At 42.5% G+C, this 22134-nt stretch overlaps 1 protein-coding gene across 1 annotated transcript in view; it reads left to right on the top strand.

The window, feature by feature from the left end:
• MNAT1 (MNAT1 component of CDK activating kinase) overlaps positions 1 to 21452 on the top strand; it is a 224839-nt gene extending 203387 nt beyond the window's left edge. The window contains exon 8 of the mRNA XM_002719546.5: positions 20991 to 21452. Within this exon, the coding sequence (XP_002719592.1) occupies positions 20991 to 21111 (121 nt within the window). The 3' untranslated portion in view covers positions 21112 to 21452. The remainder of the gene's footprint in view (positions 1 to 20990) is intronic.
• The last annotated feature ends 682 nt before the right edge of the window (positions 21453 to 22134 follow it).

Here is a 22134-nt window from a genome sequence, read left to right as displayed (position 1 = left end):
TAAACCAGAACTCCTGGAGATTTTCAGATTTTACTGCAGTTGTCATTGGCCCTTTGAGTTAGTTCTTCTATGAACCTGTTTGTACTTGCTGGAAAACAGAATTTTTCAAAATTAAGACAAAACATCAGTTATTTTATCCACTTGACTTTGTCTTTGCTTGTTATTGTTTGCTTTAGAGATTTATCTAAGTTGTTAACATTATTCAGATTCCAGTGAATGAAATGAAATAGAGGTTTTGAGGAGAAGGTGCTTTGAATGGAAAAATAAATATCTTACAAAACCTCTAGCTTTGGGTGTTTCCAGTCCTGTTTGAATTTCTTGTTTTTCTTTGCATTCATGGTTGTATTCTAGTACAGTATTTATCTTTTGAATATAAGACTGATTACTGCTGAGAGTTCACCTTATTGAGATAAAGGATGAATTAAATCTCAAAGCAGTTTTCAAATATACTCACTTAGGGGGCTGGTATTGTGGCATAACAGGTTAAACCACCACCTGTGACGCTAGCAACCCATATGGGTGCCAGTTTGAATCCTGGCTGCTTCTCTTCTGATCCAGCTCCCTGCTACTGGCCTAGGAAAGCAGTTGAGGATGGCCCCAGTGCTTGGGCCCCTGCACCCCTGGGGGAGACCTGGGTGAAACGCCTGGCTCCTGGCTTCAATCTAACCCAGCCCCAGCTGTTGTGGCCCAGCCCCAGCAATGGAAGATTTCTGTCTGTCTCTCTTTCTCTCTCTCTAACTCTGCCTTTCCAGTAAATAAATGAATCTTTTAAAAATATATACTCACGTAGGAGGATACAAATGTTCATATTTTAAATAAAGTTATTTGACGCTGTGCAATGTACACTATCTCTGTGTCATTATGACAGGTGTCTTCTAATTTCCAAGGTTTCCTATCCCTCTCAATGATGGGTATACAGACTTTCTCCATTAAGGCTTTTTCTTTTTCTTTTTTAAAAATGTATTTATTTATTTGAGAGGTAGTTAGAAAAGGAGAGAGAAAGAGATCTTCATCTGCTGATTCACTCCCCCAATGGCTGCCATGACTGGAGCTGGGCCAGGCTAAAACCAGGAGCCAGGAACTTCCCCTGGGTCTCCCATGTGAGTGGCTGGGGCCCAAGGACTTCGGCCATCCTCAGCTGCTTTCTCAGGAGCATTAGCAGGGAGCTGCGTCGGAAGTGGAGCAGTCGGGTCTTGAACCAGCACTCATATGGGGTGGTGACGCTGCAAGCCGTGGCTTTAACCCACTGAGCCACAGCCCCAGACCCTCCATTCAGTTTTCTACCATCATCATCCTCAGCTTCATGTGATATGGTGATCACTGTTTTCATATTCTCTCTGCTTTTATTTGCCATTTATTATCATAGCAAGATTTTATACTTAAATTCACTAAAATTCTGAATTAATTTTCAAAATTTTATTCTCTCTATCTAGAAGTTAGGATGATTTTTTTAATGATTGCTGTTCACCAGGTCATATTTATCCTGCTATCAGGAAACTCTCTAGGAAGGAATGTTTAACATTGATAAATAACCACAGTATGTATAAGGAAGGTATAGATTATGGGCTTTGTGAATTCAGGTGAGGGAGGAAGTAATTGTACCTGGACAGTCCTGAAGCGGTGTAATCTAAAAGAGCTGCTAAATATTTTAGACATAGAGAAGTACAGAGAGTAATATAATAATCTAATTCTGCCCCAGAATTAATCCTATTTTCCAAAGTCTAAAGTTAACATCTCTCTCTCCTCTTCCTAAAGAAAACAGAGACCTTAGAAAGCTTAAACTCAGACTTCCTCTTCTCTTTTCCTTGCTCCTTGTTAAAGATCTGTTTATTATTTATTCGAAAGGCAGAATGAGAGAGAGAGACAGTTATTGCCAGGGTGAAGCCAGGAGCCAGGGAGTTCATCCAGGTCTGTTATGTGGGGGGCAGGGAACGGAAGTACTTGGCGATCATCTGCTGCCTTCACAGGGGCAGCAGCAGGAAACTGGACCGGAAACAGAGCAGCGAGGCCTTGAACTGGCACTCAGCACGCGAGTGTGCACTGCCAGCTTCAGCCTAACCCACTGGGTCGCCATACCCACCCCTCCTTGCTATTTTTGTTAAGTTTGTTTTGATGTTGTTGTTAGCTTATCTTTGTTATTTATGTTGATTCTTGCTTTAATTTCCTTCTTGCTGAAACATCTTTTTAGTAGTTCTTCTACACACTCACCCCCACACACATAGCTTTCAGCTCTATTCTGCATGTTTCCCTCAGGTATATTTATCATTTCATTGGTTTTCTTTACATCTGTGGATAATTTGCTAATCAGCCTGTCCATTGCGGTTTTTTTCCAAGCTTTGCTATTTGATTCTTTAAAAAAAGAACATGCCCATTCTTCTCATGTTGTCCTTTTCCTGCCTTATGATATCCATCCCTTTCTTTATCTCCCTTGACATTAAACAAGCTTTTTTTTTTTTTTTTAAAGTTTCTTTCAGATTCCTCTCTTGGCTGTGATTCTGGGTGTGTGAGTCCTGCCACCGGTTGTGCCTCTGACTCTTTTCTAAGGAAGGCCCCTGCTTATGTTTGGTTATTTTTCTTTTACTGTAACACCTTTTATATGGCAGCTGTTTCCCCATGGCCCTTGGGCCTTGGATTGTAAAGACATGCCGGTAAGAGAGATTGGCATTTGTTTCTGCAAAATTCCTGTCAGCGTCAGTGATTCTAAACCAATTATATTCTTAGTTTCTTGGAGGTAGAACAGGTTTGGGCATTTTAATTTTTTTGTGTCATTCCTTTTTTACGCATGCCCCTTGATGAGTTCTAAGCTTGTCTCCGACTATCCATAGGCTAATCAGAATTTTCCTACAAGCTGTTCCATACTTGGGATAGTACTTTGCAGATCTAGAGTATTTATGTTCTAGAAAATCTTCCTAACTTCAGCCTCTGCTCACTGCCTTTTTGAGTTCAGTGTAATTTCTGGCATCTGAGAGTTTTATTTATTTTAAAAATATTTTTAAAATTTCATTTCATTTTAAAATTTGCAGATTTCATGTATTTTCATATATACAGATTTAGGAGCATAGGGATACCTCCCACCCCACCCTCCCTCGCACCCATGCTGCCACCCTTCTTCCTGTCCCTCTCCTATTCTCACTCTCAGTTTTGATGAAGATCTAGTTTCAGTTTACTTTAAACGCATAAGATTAACCCTACACCAAGTAAAGGGTTCAACAAATAGTAAGAAGGAAAAAAATACATTACATTTTAGGTACTCTATTGGTTACCACAGATCAGGGAAAACATATGATATCTGTCTTTTTAGGACTGGCTTATTTCACTAAGTATAATGGTTTCTAGTTTCATCCATTTTGTTGTAAATGATAGGATTTCATTCTTTTCTACTGCTGAGTAGTACGCCATAGTGTATATATACCATAATTTCTTTATGCAGTCATCAGTTGATGCACATCTGGGTTGATTGCATGTCTTACCTGTTGTGAATTGAATTGCAATAAACATGGGGGTACAGATAACTCTTTCATATGCTGAATCTCTAAACTGCTTTGGGTAGTATGGCCATTTTGATGATAATAATCCTTCCAATCCATGAACATGGAAGGCTTTTCCATTTTTTTTTTTAATCTTCTTCAATTTGGTTCCCCTATATATACAGAATCATGTCATCTGCAAATAGGGATAATTGACCTCCTCCTTTCCAGTTTGTTATCCCTTTGATTTTTTTTTTTTTTTTGGACAGGTAGAGTTACAGACAGTGAGAGAGAGAGACAGAGAGAAAGGTCTTCCTTCCATTGGTTCACTCCCCAAATGGCCACCACGGCTGGCGCTGCACCAATCCAAAGCCAGGAGCCAGGCGCTTCTTCCTGGTATCCCATGCTGGTGCAGGGGCCCAAGCACTTGGGCCATCCCCCAGTGCCCTCCCAGGCCACAGCAGAGAGCTGGACTGGAAGAGGAGCAACCGGGACTAGAACCCGGCACCCATATGGGATGCCGGCACCGCAGGCAGAAGATTAACATAGTGAGCCACGGCGCCGGCCCCCTTTGATTTCTTTCTCTTGCCTAATGGCTCTGGCTAATAAAACTTACAGGACTGTATTGAATAGCAGTGGTGAAAATGGGCATCCTTGTTTGGTTCTCGAACTTAGTGGGCATGCTTCTAGCTTTTCCCCATTCATTAAGATATGTGTGTCATAAATTGCTATAATTGCGTTGGAATGTGCCTTCTTTATCCAATTTGCTTAGAGTTTTCATCATGAGAGGGTGTTGTATTTTATCAAATGCTTTCTCTGCATCTATTGAGATAATCATATGGTTTTTATTCTTCAGTTTGTTAATGTGATGTATCACATTAATAATGTGTGCATGTTGAACCATCCCTGCATACCAGGGATAAATCCCGCTTGGTCTGGGTGAATGATCTTTCTGACGTGTTGTTGGATTCAACTTGCTAGTATTTTGTTGAGGATTTTTGCCTCTGTGTTCATCTGTGATATTGGTCTATAGTTATCTTTCTCTGCTGTGTCTTTTTCTGATTTAGGAATTAAGGTGATGCTGGCTTTATAGAAGGAATTTGGGAGGATTTCTTCTCTTTCTGTTTTTTGAATAGCTTGAGAAGAATTGGAATTAGTTCTTTAAATGTCTGGTAGAATTTAGCAGTGAAGCCACCATCTGGTCTTGGGCTTTTCTTTGATGGGAGGGTCTTTATTACTGATTGGATCTCCATCTTGGTTATGGGTCTGTTTAGGTGTTCTGTGTCTTCTTGACTCAATTTTGGTGGATTCTATGTATCAGGAATCTGTCCATTTCTTCTAGATTTTCCAGTTTGTTGCCATACAGCTCTTTATAGTAATTCCTAATTTTTTTTTTATTTCTGTGGTTTCCATTGTTAATTTTCTTTGTCACATCGGATTTTATTAATTTGGTTCTTCTTCCTCTTTCTTTTTTGTTAGCCAATGATTTTGGGTTTTTTATTTCAATTTTGTTTATTTCTTCTCTAATTACTTCTTCCCTCATAATTTTGGGTTTGTTTTGTTGTTGTTTTTCTGGTTTGAGAGGTTTTTTCTTTTAAGTTTACTTTTGTTGATAGTATAAGTAACATTTCTGTGTTGGCAAGGAAAGCGTCTCACATCTCTGTTCAGAATTGAGTGATTGGCATTTGAACCATGACTTTGAAAGATGGGTAGTGATAAGAGTATTCATGAAACATTCCGCGAAAAAGAAACAGCATGAGCAGTGGTATAGAATAGTTAGTTATGAGGCTTTATTTGAAAATAACAAAAAATCTCGTGGTTGGCTTTTTGTCTTAAGTTTGGGGTACATAGAAATGGTTAATGGACAATTTGTTTGGAAAGATGGGTTGGCATCAAGTACAGTAGGCCTTAAATGGCGGGCTAAAGAATTTGGCCTTATTCTACAAACAGCAAGGAGTCAATGAGTGTCTGTATAGAAGTCACCCAGAACTTTGCCCTAAGATTAATCTGGAAACCATGAAAGGTCAGAATGCGAGCACATACTGTAAATTAGGGAAATCAGTTAAGACACTATCAGCAGCCATCCACGAAAGAATAGAGACCCCTGAAGTAAGGTAACAGTAGTGGCAGTGGAGGTGATGTGAGAGGTACGCAGATATTTATAGAGATATTGCGCTGTAGGTTTTACACTGATTTGCAGGATAGAGGATTCCAGGATGACAACAGTGAGCATTTTGAAACTGTTAAGAGAAATCAGACACAGACTCATCTCTTTTGTAAAGAATAGTAAGTTTGGTTATGAAAGGATCACCACAGTTAAGAAAGAAGGGCTGGTCAAAAGAGCTGTCAGACTCAGAAGAACAGAGATGTTAACTGAAGCCATACATTGCAGGAATAGAAGCAAGACTAGGGGAAAGAGGAGGTAAGCCAATCAGAAACCTATTAGGTTTAGGAAGCAGGATGAAAAAGTGTCCAAGTGGTAGGAGTATAGCCCAGAGCACAGGCCGGTGTATCAAAGCCAAAGGCTGGGGCCCTTCCCAGTGAGAGGCTCTCTGTAAGGAGAGGTGGAGGAAGGTGCTCAGAAGGATGAGGACCCAGAAATCGCCATTGAGAGGCAAAGGGAATTGAAGTAGAGGATATGAAGAATGAGGGGAGGGGCAGTGAGAATAGAAATCAAGTGTGATTTAGCTTTTGAAATAAAACATATTAGAGCATGCAGAGTATTTGTGAAATACAGATCTGTGCATACACGTTTTTGTTCATATAAATCTAAGCATTATATGTGTGTATATGTAAAATTTTCCCATTATGTCTTATAATATGTAGTTATTAACATCCTTGGGTTACTGTATTACTCTGTGATAAAAGATTAATAGCTAGGCCGGCGCCGCGGCTCACTAGGCTAATCCTCCGCCTAGCGGCGCCGGCACACCGGGTTCTAGTCCCGGTCGGGGCACCGGATTCTGTCCCGGTTGCCCCTCTTCCAAGCCAGCCCTCTGCTGTGGCCAGGGAGTGCAGTGGAGGATGGCCCAGGTGCTTGGGCCCTGCACCCCATGGGAGACCAGGAAAAGCACCTGGCTCCTGGCTCCTGCCATCGGATCAGCGCGGTGCGCCGGCCGCAGCGCGCCGGCCGCGGCGGCCATTGGAGGGTGAACCAACGGCAAAGGAAGACCTTTCTCTCTGTCTCTCTCTCTCACTGTCCACTCTGCCTGTCAAGAAAAAAAAAAAAAAAAATTAATAGCTAAATTTTCCTTATGCTTTGAAATCTCCACCCAAATCTTAATAATTGGAGTAAATTGGAAGGAGCGAGAGAGAGTGTGCAACAATATTATTGTTGGAATAGACATGGAAATGAACAAGAAGGTCGTGGGGTTCAGAAAGGAGGGGAGAAATTTTGGAAGCTGGAGCCATGGAAGGCCTTTTCCTTGTGACAACATACTTTGTACTAATAGTGTCAAAGAGAAAATGCCGGATAGAAAGGACTACACTTCATCGACTGTTCTCTGAAAAATGCTTTCATGTATTACCTTATTTAATCTTCTGAAAAGACATTGTGAGGTATTATTATTATGCCTTTTTATAGATAAGAGAACTAAGGCTTGAAAAGTAAAAGCATTTTCCAAAATCATAGTGTTAGTAATTGTCCAGGAAGGACAATACTCATACTCAAATGTGTTTCCCATGCCTTTGTCCTTCCTACTAAACCGTGCTGTCATTATGTATTTATGTTGTGCAGAATAGAAACGTGAAAGGGACGAGAGAACAGGCTGAGATTTAAACTTAATTTAGAGAGTCTGTAGTCAGCAGAAAACAGTACCAACATGGAGAGCTTTTTGTCCTTCTGTGAACTTAGGAGTGCGCTTAACTCACTGGGGAGGTCAAATGAGTTTGGTTTCTCCATCTGTGTAGCAACTTTACATTAACCATACAGAGTTCACTGTGTTTCACTCTGATATAGAAATTTGCAGCATTGTAGTCGGGGGAAATTAAACATTATCAGGTACTTGGCTGAGTTCTCATTGACCACTTCACTGATTTATTTACCACTTAGTTTTACAGTTTTGACTGCCCAGCTTTTTAACCACTGATCAGTACTTAGATTTACTCTTCAGATGTATAATCCTTAAAGGATTCTTTGCGAATAAAACTCTGATTATCCTAATGAATTCATTTCCCATCTTAAGCTGATATACTGACCCTGCAGGAAACCAAGGGTCTACTAATGAATAGTAGCATGAATGATGTGTCACATTTCAGTATTAGATATACTTTGAGATGAATTTTCATGATAAATATGAATTATTACAAATGGAGTCATAGTAGTTAACAGTAGTAGTATTTGGTGATACCTACCTAAGAATGGTTCAGGTATTAACATGCAGGTTGTGGACTGGCGTGATGGCAGCTATAGCTATGACTATGCTCATAGTCATAAAAAATTGAATTATGGAACTGGTGGTGTCACAGATTGGGTAAAGCCATTGCCTACAATGCCAGCATCCCATATAAGTGCTGGTTTGAGTCTACTGCTCCACTTCCAATCCTACTCCCTGTTAATGGCTTGGGTAAAGCAGTGGAAGATGACCTAAGTGTTTGGGCCCCTACCACTCATGTGGAAACCTGGATAGAGTAGTACCAAGCTCCCAGCTTCAGCCTGGCCCATCCCTGGCTGTTGCAGCCATCTGGGGAGTGAACCAGCAGATAGAAGATTTCTGAGTGTGTGTGTGTGTGTGTGTGTGTGTGTGTATGCACACAGGTGTCTGTGTCTCCATGTATCTCTGTAACTCTGTCAAATAAATAAATGAATCTTTTAAAAATGAATTATTTAGGCCGGCGCCGTGGCTCACTAGGCTAATCCTCCGCCTTGTGGCACCAGCACACCGGGTTCTAGTCCCAGTCGGGGCACTGGATTCTGTCCCGGTTGCCCCTCTTCCAGGCCAGCTCTCTGCTGTGGCCCGGGAGTGCAGTGGAGGATGGCCCAAGTACTTGGGCCCTACACCCCATGGGAGACCAGGAGAAGCACCTGGCTCCTGCCATCAGATCAGTGCCGTGCGCCGGCCGCGGCAACCATTGGAGGGTGAACCAACGATAAAGGAAGACCTTTCTCTCTGTCTCTCTCTCTCTCACTGTCCACTCTGCCTGTCAAAAAAAAAAGAATTATTTAATTAGAAAATGTATATAGCATACATACTGCAAAGAGTAATGTGAAAGCAATTGCTAATTGCTTCTGTTCTTACTGTGTCTCCCTCCCCTGCTCCTTCTTGTCCTGTATTTTCAGTTCACTCATTAACTTAAGACATGCAGTGAAGCCAATGCTGTTGAAATGCAGCTATGTGCATTCCTCTCCCAGTGCTGTGACCCCACCTGAGTATGATATTATGATTCTGTTGCTTTTCTTTTATTCCCTCAGCTTTATTAAGGCATAGATGACAAATTAATATTGCATATATTTACAGTATACAACTTATTGTTTTGATGCAGTTGTGCATTGTGAAATTATTAAATTGAGCTGATTGGTTTTCATATCACTTCACATACTTAATTTTTGTTGAGAACATTTAAGATCCACTCTCTAGCCAGCAGTGCCTTCTTACTGATAGTAGTCTTCTTTGTGTACAGTATATGTCTAAGACTTACTCATCCTAATGGGAACCTTGTTCCATGTGACCAGCACTCCCTCCCTACAGCTCCTGGTGACCACCCTTCTACTCTCTGCTACTAGGAGTTCCACTGCTTTTAGTTTCTACACAAGTGAGGTTACTCAATATTTGCTTTTCTATTTCTAGCTCATCTAGAATAGCATTATTGTCCTTGAAGTCCATCCATGTTATCACAGATGACAAGATTTCCTTCTTTTTAAAGGCTGAGTAGTGGTCCATGTGTGTGTATACATATATAATTTTCTTTATCTGTTCATTCTTTGATAGATCTTCTGCTTAATAGCCTATTGAAACTATATTGCATTTTTTTTTTTTTTTGACAGGCAGAGTGGACAGTGAGAGAGAGAGACAGAGAGAAAGGTCTTCCTTTACCGTTGGTTCACCCTCCAATGGCCACTGCAGCCGGCGCTCTGCAGCCGGCACACCGCGCTGATCCGAAGCCGGGAGCCAGGTGCTTCTCCTGGTCTCCCATGGGGTGCAGGGCCCAAGCACTAGGGCCATCCTCAACTGCCTTCCCGGGCCACAGCAGAGAGCTGGCCTGGAAGAGGGGCAACCGGGACAGAATCCGGCGCCCCAACTAGGACTAGAACCCGGTGTGCTGGCGTCGCAACGGGGAGGATTAGCCTAGTGAGCCGCGGCGCCGGCCCTATATTGCATTTTTTGAACTTCAATAATTGTGTTCTGCAGCTCCAAAGTTTCTCTTTGGTTCTTTTTTTTAAATATACCTTTAAAGATTTATTTCTTTATTTGATAGACAGAGTGACACAGAGAGAGAGATCTTATGTCTCTTGTCTACTCTCCAAATGGCTGTAACAGCTGAGGTTGGGCAAGGCCAAAGCCAGGAGCTCAGACCTCCATCTGCATTTCCCACATGAGTGGCAGGTGTCCAAGCACCTGGGGCCATCCTTCACTTCTTTCACTGAGGCCATAGCAGGGAGCTGGTTCAAAACTAGAGCAGCTGGGGCTCAAACCAGCACTCCAGGATGGGGTGCCAGCATCGCAAATGGCTGCGTAACCAGTTGTTCCCCAGTGCCAGCCCCTCTGTTTAATATTCTCTGTCCTCGTTAAGCTTTTATTTTGTTTTTGTTTTGGGCTCTTAGCAGGGATCACCTCGGGGTATACACATGGCGGTTGGTATTGGGGTCATTTGTGATTGTACATGCAGCAACAGACCTGGGTCCCTGAGTGAGCATGGCTCTGGGGAGTGAGGAGGGAGAGCAGACCTTCAGACTGGAAAGGCAAAACCTTCAGTCCACCATGGCAAGACCTGAGGGTGGAGGGGGCGGGCTAGGGGCTCACAAGGGCTGAGCAGAGAAGACCCTCAGCAGAGAAGGCTGCTGGAATCCGTGCAAGGCAGGGCCCTGAGGACCAGCCAGGGGGCTCTTCCATGTGACTGATACTGAAGCTCCTACCCTTCTTTGTCATACTCAGTCACCCTGTCTAGTCATGTAGGTGGGATGTAAGTGATGCAGGGCCCTGAATGGCTGGGAAAGCTGATCGTTCACCCTGCTCTCCATTTCCACGCAGGGAGGACTCACAAGCAGGGGAGGCCTCTCCCTGTTCTGAGTGGCACTGGCCTTGAAAGTGGGATGTCGCAGGCCAAGTTATCTTTTTTGTGTAGTTATTCAAGATTTTGTTCTTCAGTGTATTGCTATAGTTTCACATTGCCTCTGTGAAGGCATCTTTCAAATAAATGTCTGGCGGTTGACTTTCACGCCACTTTCTCTTTCCTCTCCCCAGATAGTCACTCACTCAGCTGGCTCTGAAATAGCCATTAAACCAGGGCCTCCACCCTAATCCAAGACACACTGTCTCATGCCTGGACCATAGAGACGTTCCCGTGAGGCAGTCTCTCCACATCAGCCGCTGCTTTTTCTTTAATCCATTGCACAGCCGACACAGCCTATGCATTTATTTATTTACTAAGGTTGTAGTGATAGAAGGACACAGAAAGTGAGGGCTTTCTTTAGGGGAGAAAGAAGTCTAAAGCATAAGAGAGCAGGCCGGGAGCCACGTGGAGCAAAGTGCCAACACAGCATATTTAAATGATCAGGTTCCTAATAATAACTTCAGTGGCTTCCCATTGCCCTTGGAGTTCATTTCCTTTATACCCCTCTGCCTGCCGCTCTAGCCTCATCCTGGGCTGGAGCCACCCCTCCCCATATTCCCAACGTATAACTGTGACTCCTTGCAACTTTGTCTATGTTATATATTAATGTTAGCCATCGCAAAACACACCGGACACCGGAGTAAGGGAAAGGGTTTATTGGGGAACACCCTACAGACCAGAGTGAAGGGGCAGCGAAGGAAAAAAGAGAGAAAGTATAAGAGAGAAACAGAGACGAGAGGAGCTAGCAAGGAGAGAAGATAGAGCAGAGCAGAGAGGAGGAGAGGAGAGCAGAGAGCAGGAGAGGAGAGCTAAGGGAGCAGAGCCAAGGGAGAAGAACCAAGAGCCAAGAGAGCACTGTTCAGGAACAGGCCCTTTTAAAACTTCGCCTGAGGGCGGGCAGGGAAGCAGGAGCAGTGAACCCCATTAGGATGGGGGTGGAGCCTGGCTCAGGTAGCTGGGCCACGCGGCCACCTGGCCACAACTGCGCCAGTTTCCTAACAGTCTATGTTCTCCCTTTTGCCTGGACACCTTCTAAACACCCCTGCCTTCCTACTCATTGTTCCTCATCCTGTGAATCTAAGCTTAACTCTGATATCTTTTTTTTTTTTTTTTTGAATTTATTTATTTTCGACAGGCAGAGTTAGACAGTTAAAGAGAAAGACAGAGAAAGGTCTTCCTTCCATTGGTTCACCCCCCAAATGGCTGCCACGGCCGGCGCCCTGCGCTGATCTGAATCCAAGAGCCAGGTGCTTCTCCTGGTCTCCCATGGGGTGCAGGGCCCAAACACTTGAGCCATCCTCCACTGCACTCCCGGGCCACAGCAGAGAGCTGGCCTGGAAGAGGAGCAACCGGGACAGAGCCGGTGTCCCAACCGGGACTAGAACCTGGGGTGCCGGTGCCGCAGGCGGAGGATTAGCCAAGTGAGCCGTAGCGCCGGCCAACTCTGAGATCTTAAGGGAGAGTTTTCTGATCTTGTTTATGTTGACTTTATTTTTTTTTTTAAGATTTTATTTATTTATTTGAGAGGTAGAGTTACAGACAATGAGAGAGAGACAGAGAGAAAGGTCTTCCTTTTCCGTTGGTTCATCTCCAAATGGTTGCAACGGCCGGAGCTGCACTGATCTGAAGCCAGGAACCAGGTGCCTCTTCCTGGTCTCACATGCAGGTGCAGGGGCCCAAGCACTTGGGCCATCCTCTACTGCTATCCCAGGCCATAACAGGGAGCTGCGCTGGAAGAGGAGCAACTGGGACTAGAACCGGCGGCACCCATATGGGATGCTGGTGCCCAGGTGGAGGATTAACCTAGTGCGCCACGGTGCCGGCCCCATTGACTCTTGTTTTATTTACACTCAGAGAGCCCTGACTTTCTCACTCATGCTCAGTATTTAACATCTTTTCTGCTGGATTATTTGGCTCATGAGACCATGAGCCTCCGTTTCGTTACCAGAGCTGCTTCACACCTGGCATGCAGTAGGCACTCAGTAACTTCTGTTGAGGAATGAATGTGCCCGTATACCAGAATTTCTGTACTTTATCCCACTCTTGGGGGTGCTCACTCATCCTGCCTTTATAAGGAGAACGATGAAAATTCTAGCATGCATTTGTTAGTAACACAGAATTCACACTCAAAAAAGATACATTAGACAAAGCAGATTCTGGCACTAGAGTTTTAAGAAATGTTACAGAAGAAATTCAGAAACTGGGCCATTTCTTTTTATAATCTTTACTGTATTTCCACCTAAATGGTTCTTGTTTCTCACTGGGACACACAAGCTCTAGGCTTTTACATGACTTGATATTTTTAATTTTTTTAAATGAAAGTACCATTTTCTCTCCCGGTTATTATCTTAACTAAATTCATAGACATCCATATCATAATGTTTTAAGAATCAGTAAGCAAAAAAATTACCTCAGAGCCAGTCATAGTGGCACCGTGTGCCAGCTGCCCCTTGTGATGCCGGCATCCCAGTTGGAGAGCCAGTTTGAATCCAGGCTTCTCCTTCTGATCCAGCTTCCCGGTATCTGGGAAGGCAGAGGATGGGATGCTAGGAAGGCATTCTGGGCTCCTGGCTTCAGCCTGGCCCAGACAGGCTGTTGTGGGCATCTAGGAGTAAACCAGTAGATCGAAGATCTCTCTCTTCCCTCTCGTTCTGTCACTCTGCCTTTCAAATAAATGAATAAATAAATCTTTTAAAAATTATCCCACTTTTTCAGTTCAATCTCCTCTAATCATGTAAGAACAGTGTAGTAGTTCTCTGTTACCTGTGGTTCTACTTTCCAAAATTTATTTGCCTAAGGACAACCATGGCCCAAAAATATTAAATGGAAAATTTCAGAAACAAACAATTCATACATTTTAAATTATGCACTGTTCTGAGTACTGTGACAATCTTGCAAGCCACTCTACCCAGCCTGAGACGTGAATCTGCGCTTTGTCCAGCAAAAGTGTCACCCATCAAGAAGTCACTTAGTAGCTATTATGGTTGTAAGACCAACTGTCATAGTCTTGCAGTGCTTTGGACAAGTGACCCTTATTTTACTTAATCATGGCTCAGACGTGGGAGAGTAGTGATGCTGATAGTTTGGATATGCCAAAGAGAAGCCGTAAAGTGCTTTCCTTGAGTAAAACTGTGGGAAGTTTTCAATATAGAAAGACAAAATCGTCTGCTAACATCTGTAGTAGAATGGCTCTCCTGTCCATGAATTGTGAAGAAGGAAAAAAATCCACACTGGTTTTGCTGTCATACCTCAAGCTGTGCAGTTTATGGCAACAGTGTGCTAAGTGCTTAGTTAAGATGGAAAGGGCGTTAAATTAGTGGGAGGAAGACATGAATAGAGATATGTTTTGACTGATGGCAATGTAGTGCACCAAGAAGCACTGAACTTACTTGAAGTTTCAGCAACTTTACTTCGAATACAAGTCAGAAATGGGTCTAGACTGGGGATTTGCTAGAGAGGCGGCGTCTTTTTTTTTTTTTTAAACTCATTTGTAAGGCAGAGAGAGAGAGTTCTTCCATCTGCTGGTTCACTCCGCAAATGGCTGCACAGTAGTCAGGCTGAGCCGGGCTGAAGCCTGGAGCTTCTTCCAAGTCCCGCACATGAGTGTGGGGGCCCGAGCGCTTGGGCCATCTTCCGCTGCCTTCCCAGGCACATCAGCAGGGAGCTGGATTGGAAGTGGAGCAGTCAGAACATGAACCGTGCCCATGTGGTGTGCCGGCATTGCAGGCAATGCTGTATGCACGACGGCACAATGCCAGCCCCAGAGAGATGCTTCGTCTACCGATGAAGCTGCCACTGCATTCCAATAGGGTTGAAAGAGTTAGTAAGAAAGGATACCAAGGGGGCGGGCGCTGTGGCACAGCGGGTTAACGCCCTGGCCTGAAGCGCCGGCATCCCATATGGGTGCCAGTTCTAGTCCCTGCTGCTCCTCTTCCCATCCAGCTCTCTGCTGTGGCCTGGGAAAGCAGTAGAAGATGGCCCAAGTCCTTGGGCCCCTGCACCTACGTGGGAGACCCGGAGGAAGCTCCTGGCTCCTGACTTCAGATTGGCGCAGCTCCAGCCGTTGCGGCCATCCAGGGAGTGAACCAGCAGATGGAAGACCTCTCTGTCTCTACCTCTCTCTGTAACTCAGCCTGTCAAACAAATAAAATAAATCTTAAAAAAAAAAAAAGAAAAAAGAAAGGATACCAAGAAGCTTCCCAATAGAATCATAGAATCTACATTCATAAAAATGGAAAGAGGAGGTATCCGGGCATAAAACTTGGAAGGACAGACTAACTCTGATACAATGTGGCAACGCTACAAAGCATGTAAAAATGTCAGGCATAGGGTAGAGCAAAGAAACCCCACATGTCACAAAAACAAAAATTTAGAGAGACCACATTCACATAGCTTTTATTATGATAGATTATAATTGTTCTAGTTTATTAGTTAATCTTGTACTGTGCCTAATTTATAAGTTAAACTGTGTCATGAATGTATATATGTAAAAAAAATATATATTCATATAGGGTTCAGTACTATGTGTGGTGGCAGGCATTCACTGGGTGTCTTGGAACATAAAACCTGTAGATAAGGGGAGACTACAGGACTGAAATTAGCCATACGTAATCTGCTGTTGGTAAAAACAGTTTTGATTTTGAGTATTTTTATTTATAAAAAATGATTTGGTCTATTGGCTACTGTTTTATTACCTGTGTTCATGGCTCCACCCAAATGGATCTCATGGGATCTGATTCCAGAGATGTTCTTTAATTGTATGTATTATAAAGCCAGGATCTGTCCTTAGGGATCTAGCAGCTAAGCCGTCTAACACTACCAGCACTGTCACTCCTAGAGTATGTCACACTCAAGTAGCTGCATCGTACGCGTCCTGTAGTTCACACTCAAGGCAAAGCAGCGTTTCTCTTACTACGAATTACCTTCACTGTCAGTAAGAGCTATTCTAAAATACTTAGTGTGCTCTTTGATAGCAATAAATTGCAGTTTATTTCAGTAATCTGTCAGAAAGGCTTATCTGAGCCATCTATATTTAGTTACTGAATGTAAATAATAATAAATCATGCTGTACACTTGAATACCAAGTGGCTTGTAACTTCCATACGTGAGGTTTGGTTTTTGGATGGCTTAAAAGGCAGGCATAATTTGAAGTCTAATGTACTCAAGTTGTATTCTCATCTGCTGGCTAGATCCTAAAGTGCAGAGTAACATCATGGCTGTAGAACTATAGAAGTTTGTTATGGATTTGTTTGGAGTTTATAAACCCACATTTTTAAAAAAGATTATTTGAAAGGTAGAGTAAGAAGGGGAGAGAGAGAGAGACAGAGAGACAGAGACAGAAAGAGAGAGAGAATCTTCCATCCACGAGTTCATTCCCCAAGTGCCTGCAACAGCCAAGGCTAGGCCAGGCAGGAACCTGAACTGCATCTGGGTGCACATGGGTGACAGGAACCCAAGTATTTGGCCATCATCCACTGCCTCCCAGGCACATTAGCTAGAAGCTGGATCAGAAGCAGAGTGCCAGGAATCAGAATGGCACTCACATGTGGGAAGCAGACAACCCAAGCAGCAGCTTAACCACAGTATCACAACACTTGTGTATGTGTGTGCACGCACGCATGTGCATGTTTTAAGATTTATTTGTTTATTTGAAAGGCAGTTAGAAAGGGAGGGAGGGGAACGAGAGAAGGAGGGAAGGAGGGACAGAGAGAGGGAGAGAGATCTCAAACTTTCATCTTCTGTTTCACTCCCAAATGGCTGCAACAGCCAGAGTATGGAACTCCTTCCAGGTCTCCCATGTGGGTGGCAGGGGTCCAAGTACATGGGCCATATTTTTGCTGCTTTCTCAGGCACATTAGCAGGGAGCTGGTTCAGAAGTTGAACAGCTGGGACTCGAACCACTCAGTGTTGCAGGTGGCAGCTTAACACACTTTGCACCATAATACCAGCCTCAGGCTATGCATGTGTGTGTGTATGTGTGTTTTAGATATAGATAGTAATTGTGAGTAGTAATGCTGTCCCCCATTTATCTTCGAGTATATGATGATTCATTCCCCTTTGTAGACAGTTTTCTGTTAGTCTGATGCTATGATCAGCATAGGGTACCTAAGTGTTAGCCTTAGGTCAGAATGTTTCTGTTTCAGTGACAGGTGTCTGAGCACACTATTGCTCTGATGTTTTGAAATCTTATTGAGATAGACTTTAAGTTGTTAACCTTAAATCTTTTATAGCTTTGGCTGAACTTAGAAGAGCTGTTGGTCTTGACAGCTGAGATCAGCTGTCTGATCTCTCTTAATGACGGGTTTGAATTTTGTGGTCTGGGATGCGTATTGTTTGGAACTGGTCTGTTTAATACATGCTGGCATGAGTGGGCCACCTTGTAAGAAGACAGTCTTAGTCTCTAGAGTTCACTGTCTTAGTTTGAACCAAGGCAAGTTTTTAACTCATCATGGGACCTGGTAGTTTGTGGTAGAAGAAACTAATATGAAATTCATATTTTCATTTCCATTTAAATTCTGATGGTTCTTGGTTCTGTGGAGCCAGCGTTTTTCAAGGGTCATCACCAACTGTGCGACAGAAGGAAGAGTGCCGCCTCTTATCTTGAGTGACAGCCCCTGCCCTCTGCCCCTGCCTGGGAGCTCAAAGCAGCGTTGAATGGCACTGAAATGAGCCGAGTCCACGACTTCAGCCAGATGGTCACTATAGGGCTTTTAACGGAAGGGAAACAGTAAAGGAGTAATCCCAGAGGCACTCCCCTGCATGTTAAAGGACTGAGAAGAGAAGCTTCCTGGAGCTAAGTGTAAATTATGTCACCTTCTCTGGGAGCAGAAGCTGCGAAGTGCAACAGGAGAAGACGACGGCGAGGAAGTCAGCCCAGGCCCAGACCTTCCGGTGTGCTGCTCTGGTGCCGTCCTCCTTCCTCCCCGCACAGGAGCGCCGCTCCTTTTTCTTCCCCTCTCCAGAGTCTGTTTGAAAGGCATTTTGATGGGTAGTGGCACAGGCAGGCAACTTCAGACAGAGCATAAATTAGGGTATAAGATGTCCTTTGTCCCAGAATTATCTTAGACATGCTTTTGAAAACATAACCTTTTTTGGTCTTATTAAGAAAATAAAGGTATGATTTTTTTAAAAAATCTCTTAGTTTAGTCTGCTTTTAGTAAAAATAAAGTATAGGTACCAAAATAAGCAAACCTCTTTTTTTTTTTTCTTTCCTCCTTTCTGCTTATAAGATTTACACATATTTAAAATAAACCCTTGAAAAACAGAAACAGTGTCCTGGGATTGGCTAAATAGAGCAATTACCTCCGGCTCCAAAACCCAACTGAGCTTGACTTTTAGAAATAAATTTGGCTAAGACTTTTCTTCCTTATTCTGTTGCATAAAGGTGTACATGAAATGATATTGACCTCTGCCAGAAACCCCAGGAATCCTATTCAGTGATGTACTTGTAACGGTCATGAAAGAATTAAAACAACACAGATGTGGATTAAGGTGAAAAAGTCGGGAAAACACTAAATTCTCATTGTGTGGTTTCAGTGTGGCAGAACTTTTGAAATACTTCGGCATACCACAGTCATTAAGAGGTTTAAGAACACTGAGTTAAGATACCTAGGAAATAAAAACCCACAACTGAATTACAAGAATGAGCTATGTCTTGTTTTTTAAAATTGGAATTAATATAGGTTGCCATGGTGAAAATACTTTGACATAGTTAACAGTACTGGTTCTGTGCAGCCCTAGAGATCAAAAACAGCAGTGTAAATAAGCAGGACTCTTCGACAGTCACACTTATAGACAGGTTTGATGTCAATAATCCTGGAAGGGAAGTGGATTTTCTTCAATGCTATGCAAAGAAAATTTAATTGACTTGACTTTGGCAGTGAGAATCGTACAACTTAACATTAATAGCTCAAATTAAAAATATTTGCTCACTGCTTTGGATTATGACTGTGTTCAAGAAATACTATTTTCAAACACTAATTAATCATTTTAGATAAACCTTTTTTACACATTTATGGCATCAATGAGTATGACTGTTTATTACATTTTGCCTATAAAAGCTGAACTGTTTTATATATTCTTTATGGAAGCAGTGCACAGTCATAAATTAAAAGATGCAACTGTTTGGGATATTTTACTGGTGGTCCTATGTTTTCCTGCCAGCAGTGCAGCTGTTTCAGGTTTCTCAGGAGAACATATAAAAAGCTGTATGCACATGGCAAGTTTATGCTCAAGTTGCCAAGCCAGAGATGGTATGACTCACCTTTCCCAGAAGCAAGCTGTACCAAAAAGTGATGAATCAAAACAGTTAGTTGCACAGTGGTTTGTATCGCAGCTATGAAAACCAGTTCTCATTTATGACAGTTGGCTTCTTGAGGTTGCCAAGCATTCTGTTGTGGTGCTTGAACTTGGCCACAAGTGAGCGACATTGGAGTGGAGACTGTGCCTCTCTTTTGAGGGCCCGAGGAAAGAAAAGAGGGTGCTATCACATCATCTGGAGTGGAGCTAAACATTAGTTGAAAACTGACATCAGGAATGGAACATTCATTTCCATGTCCCCTGTAAAAATGCCACTCACATATTATTTGTACGGTAATGTTGCTTTCCTAGTGAAGCCAGGTTGATTTCTAGACTTGCTGAGGTGACTTAACACTTACCTCATTGCTCGTGTATCAGAATGTGAACAGTTGACATTTTATTGTGTCCTGGAAGCTCATAAGCAGATAACCCTGGCTTGGGTAGGTTTGTTGAATCCTTGTTTATGTAAGTCCTCTGGGAGCCAAGGTTCTATCAAGTGCTTGACAGTGACCACTAACCAATGGCATGCACCTGCAAGGGTGTGTAAGATGGGCTACGAGGAGAAAGAATTAGACCTTGAAATATTATCATCTTTTAAATGTTCTACTTATATATTTATAACATGTATACTCTACTATATTATGTATATGATGTGGCGTGTTAATACTTTATATAATTTATAAATAAGTGTATGGGTTTCAGAGATGCATGTACAAGTATACTATAAATATACTACCAAGAAAGTTTTAAATTGTTTCTCAGGGAATATTAAATCTCTTCCTCCTTCCACTCTCCCCTTTTCACCCTTGGCAGAGAAGCCAAGAACTGAATTAGCACCTTGATTTGTGGCAAGGTGCATAAATTATAGCCAGCTCCAGGAGCTTAGCCTGTATCTTACTTTGACCACTTTTTCTATTTGGTCTCTTGTGTTGCACATATTTTTTAATCACAAAAGCTTATTAAACAAGGATACAAATGAAAAACAGACTTATTATGTTAGAAAGACTAAGTTGTTCATGCACTAAGATGTTGACACACAGGAAGTTTGAATGAATGAGTGGAAAAGTTTCCAGCTTATTAAAATGTTCTGGGACCTGATTTATTCATTTGCTATACCTGTAATTGTAAGGTGGGTGAAGCTCCTGGACTTCCTCCGACTGAAGGAACAATGTGGTTTTCTGCACCAGGCACTGAAACAAAGCTGGGAATGTTTGTTTTCTGGCCTTGTTGGCAGTCATGCTAAGAAGCTGCCCCTCGTTGGCCAGGTTTATCCTATTTTTTTAGCCTGTTTTGTCAATATAGAAAGTTTTAATTGCTCAAAAGTCTGAATTCAAAGAAAAATTGTGCCCATTACACTGTGTTTTACGATCAGTTCAGGACTTTCCCGTATTTACTATTTGAGACATTATTTTGAACTTGTGCCCAGTCTCAAAGATTTCTTGGACATGTAATTTTCCAAGTTTCCTTCCCTGCAAGGAAGCAGTGTATTTTTGGAATATTGAAATAATCTTGAAGTAACTAGTGTCCTCTCCGCCATTTATATTATTTAAGAGTTTGCTTTAAAACATTTATGTAAACTATAGTAATGCGATAGCGTGGTGACACAGTATTGTGTATGTAAGAGTAGGCCAGGAAGGAGAGCATTAGTTAGTTGCTCAAACAACAGCCAACAAAACAAATCAGTCCTGAAAAGTGTGGCACAGTGGGCATTTTAATAGCAAGCTTTGTTTCTGAAACTGACAGAGCTGTAATTTCCGTTGTAATTCAGTACTTGCTTGGGCCCTCCATGTACAGTTGGCACACTTCCTTCCCAGAGGTAATAATCCATTTATGAAAGCCTAGACATTTGGTTTTAGAATTTTTTTAAAATTGGACTCCGTTTTACTGTCGCCTTTAAAGAATGTTACCAGTCTCTGTGTGCATCTGCATCACGCTCCGCCTTTTGTTTTCTTCTAGGTATTTAACCCACGTCCGAGCTGCCTCTCCACAGGACCTCGCTGGCGGCTATACTTCGTCCCTTGCTTGTCACAGAGCCCTACAGGACGCATTCAGCGGGCTTTTCTGGCAGCCCAGTTAACCTGGATTTCTCCATTTATAAGCTTTGGACCTTGGAGCTGAACCAGGGAGCCAGCAAAGTAAAGCAGACGTGTAAAACTATACCACATGCAGCTGCACAAAAGCACCCTCACCAGCAGCTGTGTTAAACTATTTATAAAGAGAGAATCGCAGAACCAGCTGAGAAATACAGGGCGTGCATATTTGTGGGAAAGATTTCTTTTTCACTCGTATTTTTCTGAGGGTGATTGCTATGCAGCAAGATTCATCTGATGGAAAAGAGGAGTAAATAATTCACCTGTGTATGTTTGAGGTCGACAGACTTGTAAAATCATTTTAAAAATAAAGCTAGACTTTATATAAGGTTTGTGGTTTTTCTCTTATTATAGTGTTTCACTTGAACACATTTTAAAATGCCATTTTGATTACAACATTTAGTGTTAATATCCAAGTCTATTATTCTTCTCATAAAATCTTTCTTTTTTTCTAATGTCTCCTCAATACTGTGCCAGACAAGTGGATATATTTCCTTCTGCCAGCAGGTTGTGGCAAGTAAAACCTGACTGGTGATAATGTCACTCCCTCAGTATTAAGGACTTAATGCTTGTTTGACCAGTGGAAAGTGAGGCCAGCCTTGATCAAGGTGTTATGGTTCCCAGCTGTGAGGCACATTCAGGGTAGACCAGAACACTGCATTAACCTGCTTTAATGACAGATTCAAAGAAGTAAGTTAATAAAACTTAATACTTAAATGGCACCTTTCACCTCCAGTGTGAGCACATTTTATGATGAAACATTGGACTGGAAAAAGGTACATTTTAAGTGAAATTTCCCTGTGTGTGAAATGTAGACTCTGATGTAGTTTTCTGTAGAAACTTCAAAGGCTTTTATTATGCCCAGGGTTTTGCTAAGTGCTTGGATGTGGGATAGGGTGGATATTTGCAGTACCCCAGCCTTTTCAGTCTACTGGATAGACCACGGGGTGTGGGACATAGTTTCTCAAGGAAATTAAGGGATTTCCTATCAGATCTCCTTTACAACAGAT

The sequence above is a fragment of the Oryctolagus cuniculus genome, chromosome 20 (genome assembly GCF_964237555.1).
Source record: "Oryctolagus cuniculus chromosome 20, mOryCun1.1, whole genome shotgun sequence".
Taxonomy (NCBI): domain Eukaryota; kingdom Metazoa; phylum Chordata; class Mammalia; order Lagomorpha; family Leporidae; genus Oryctolagus; species Oryctolagus cuniculus.
This window is presented reverse-complemented; position numbering and strand designations above follow the sequence as displayed.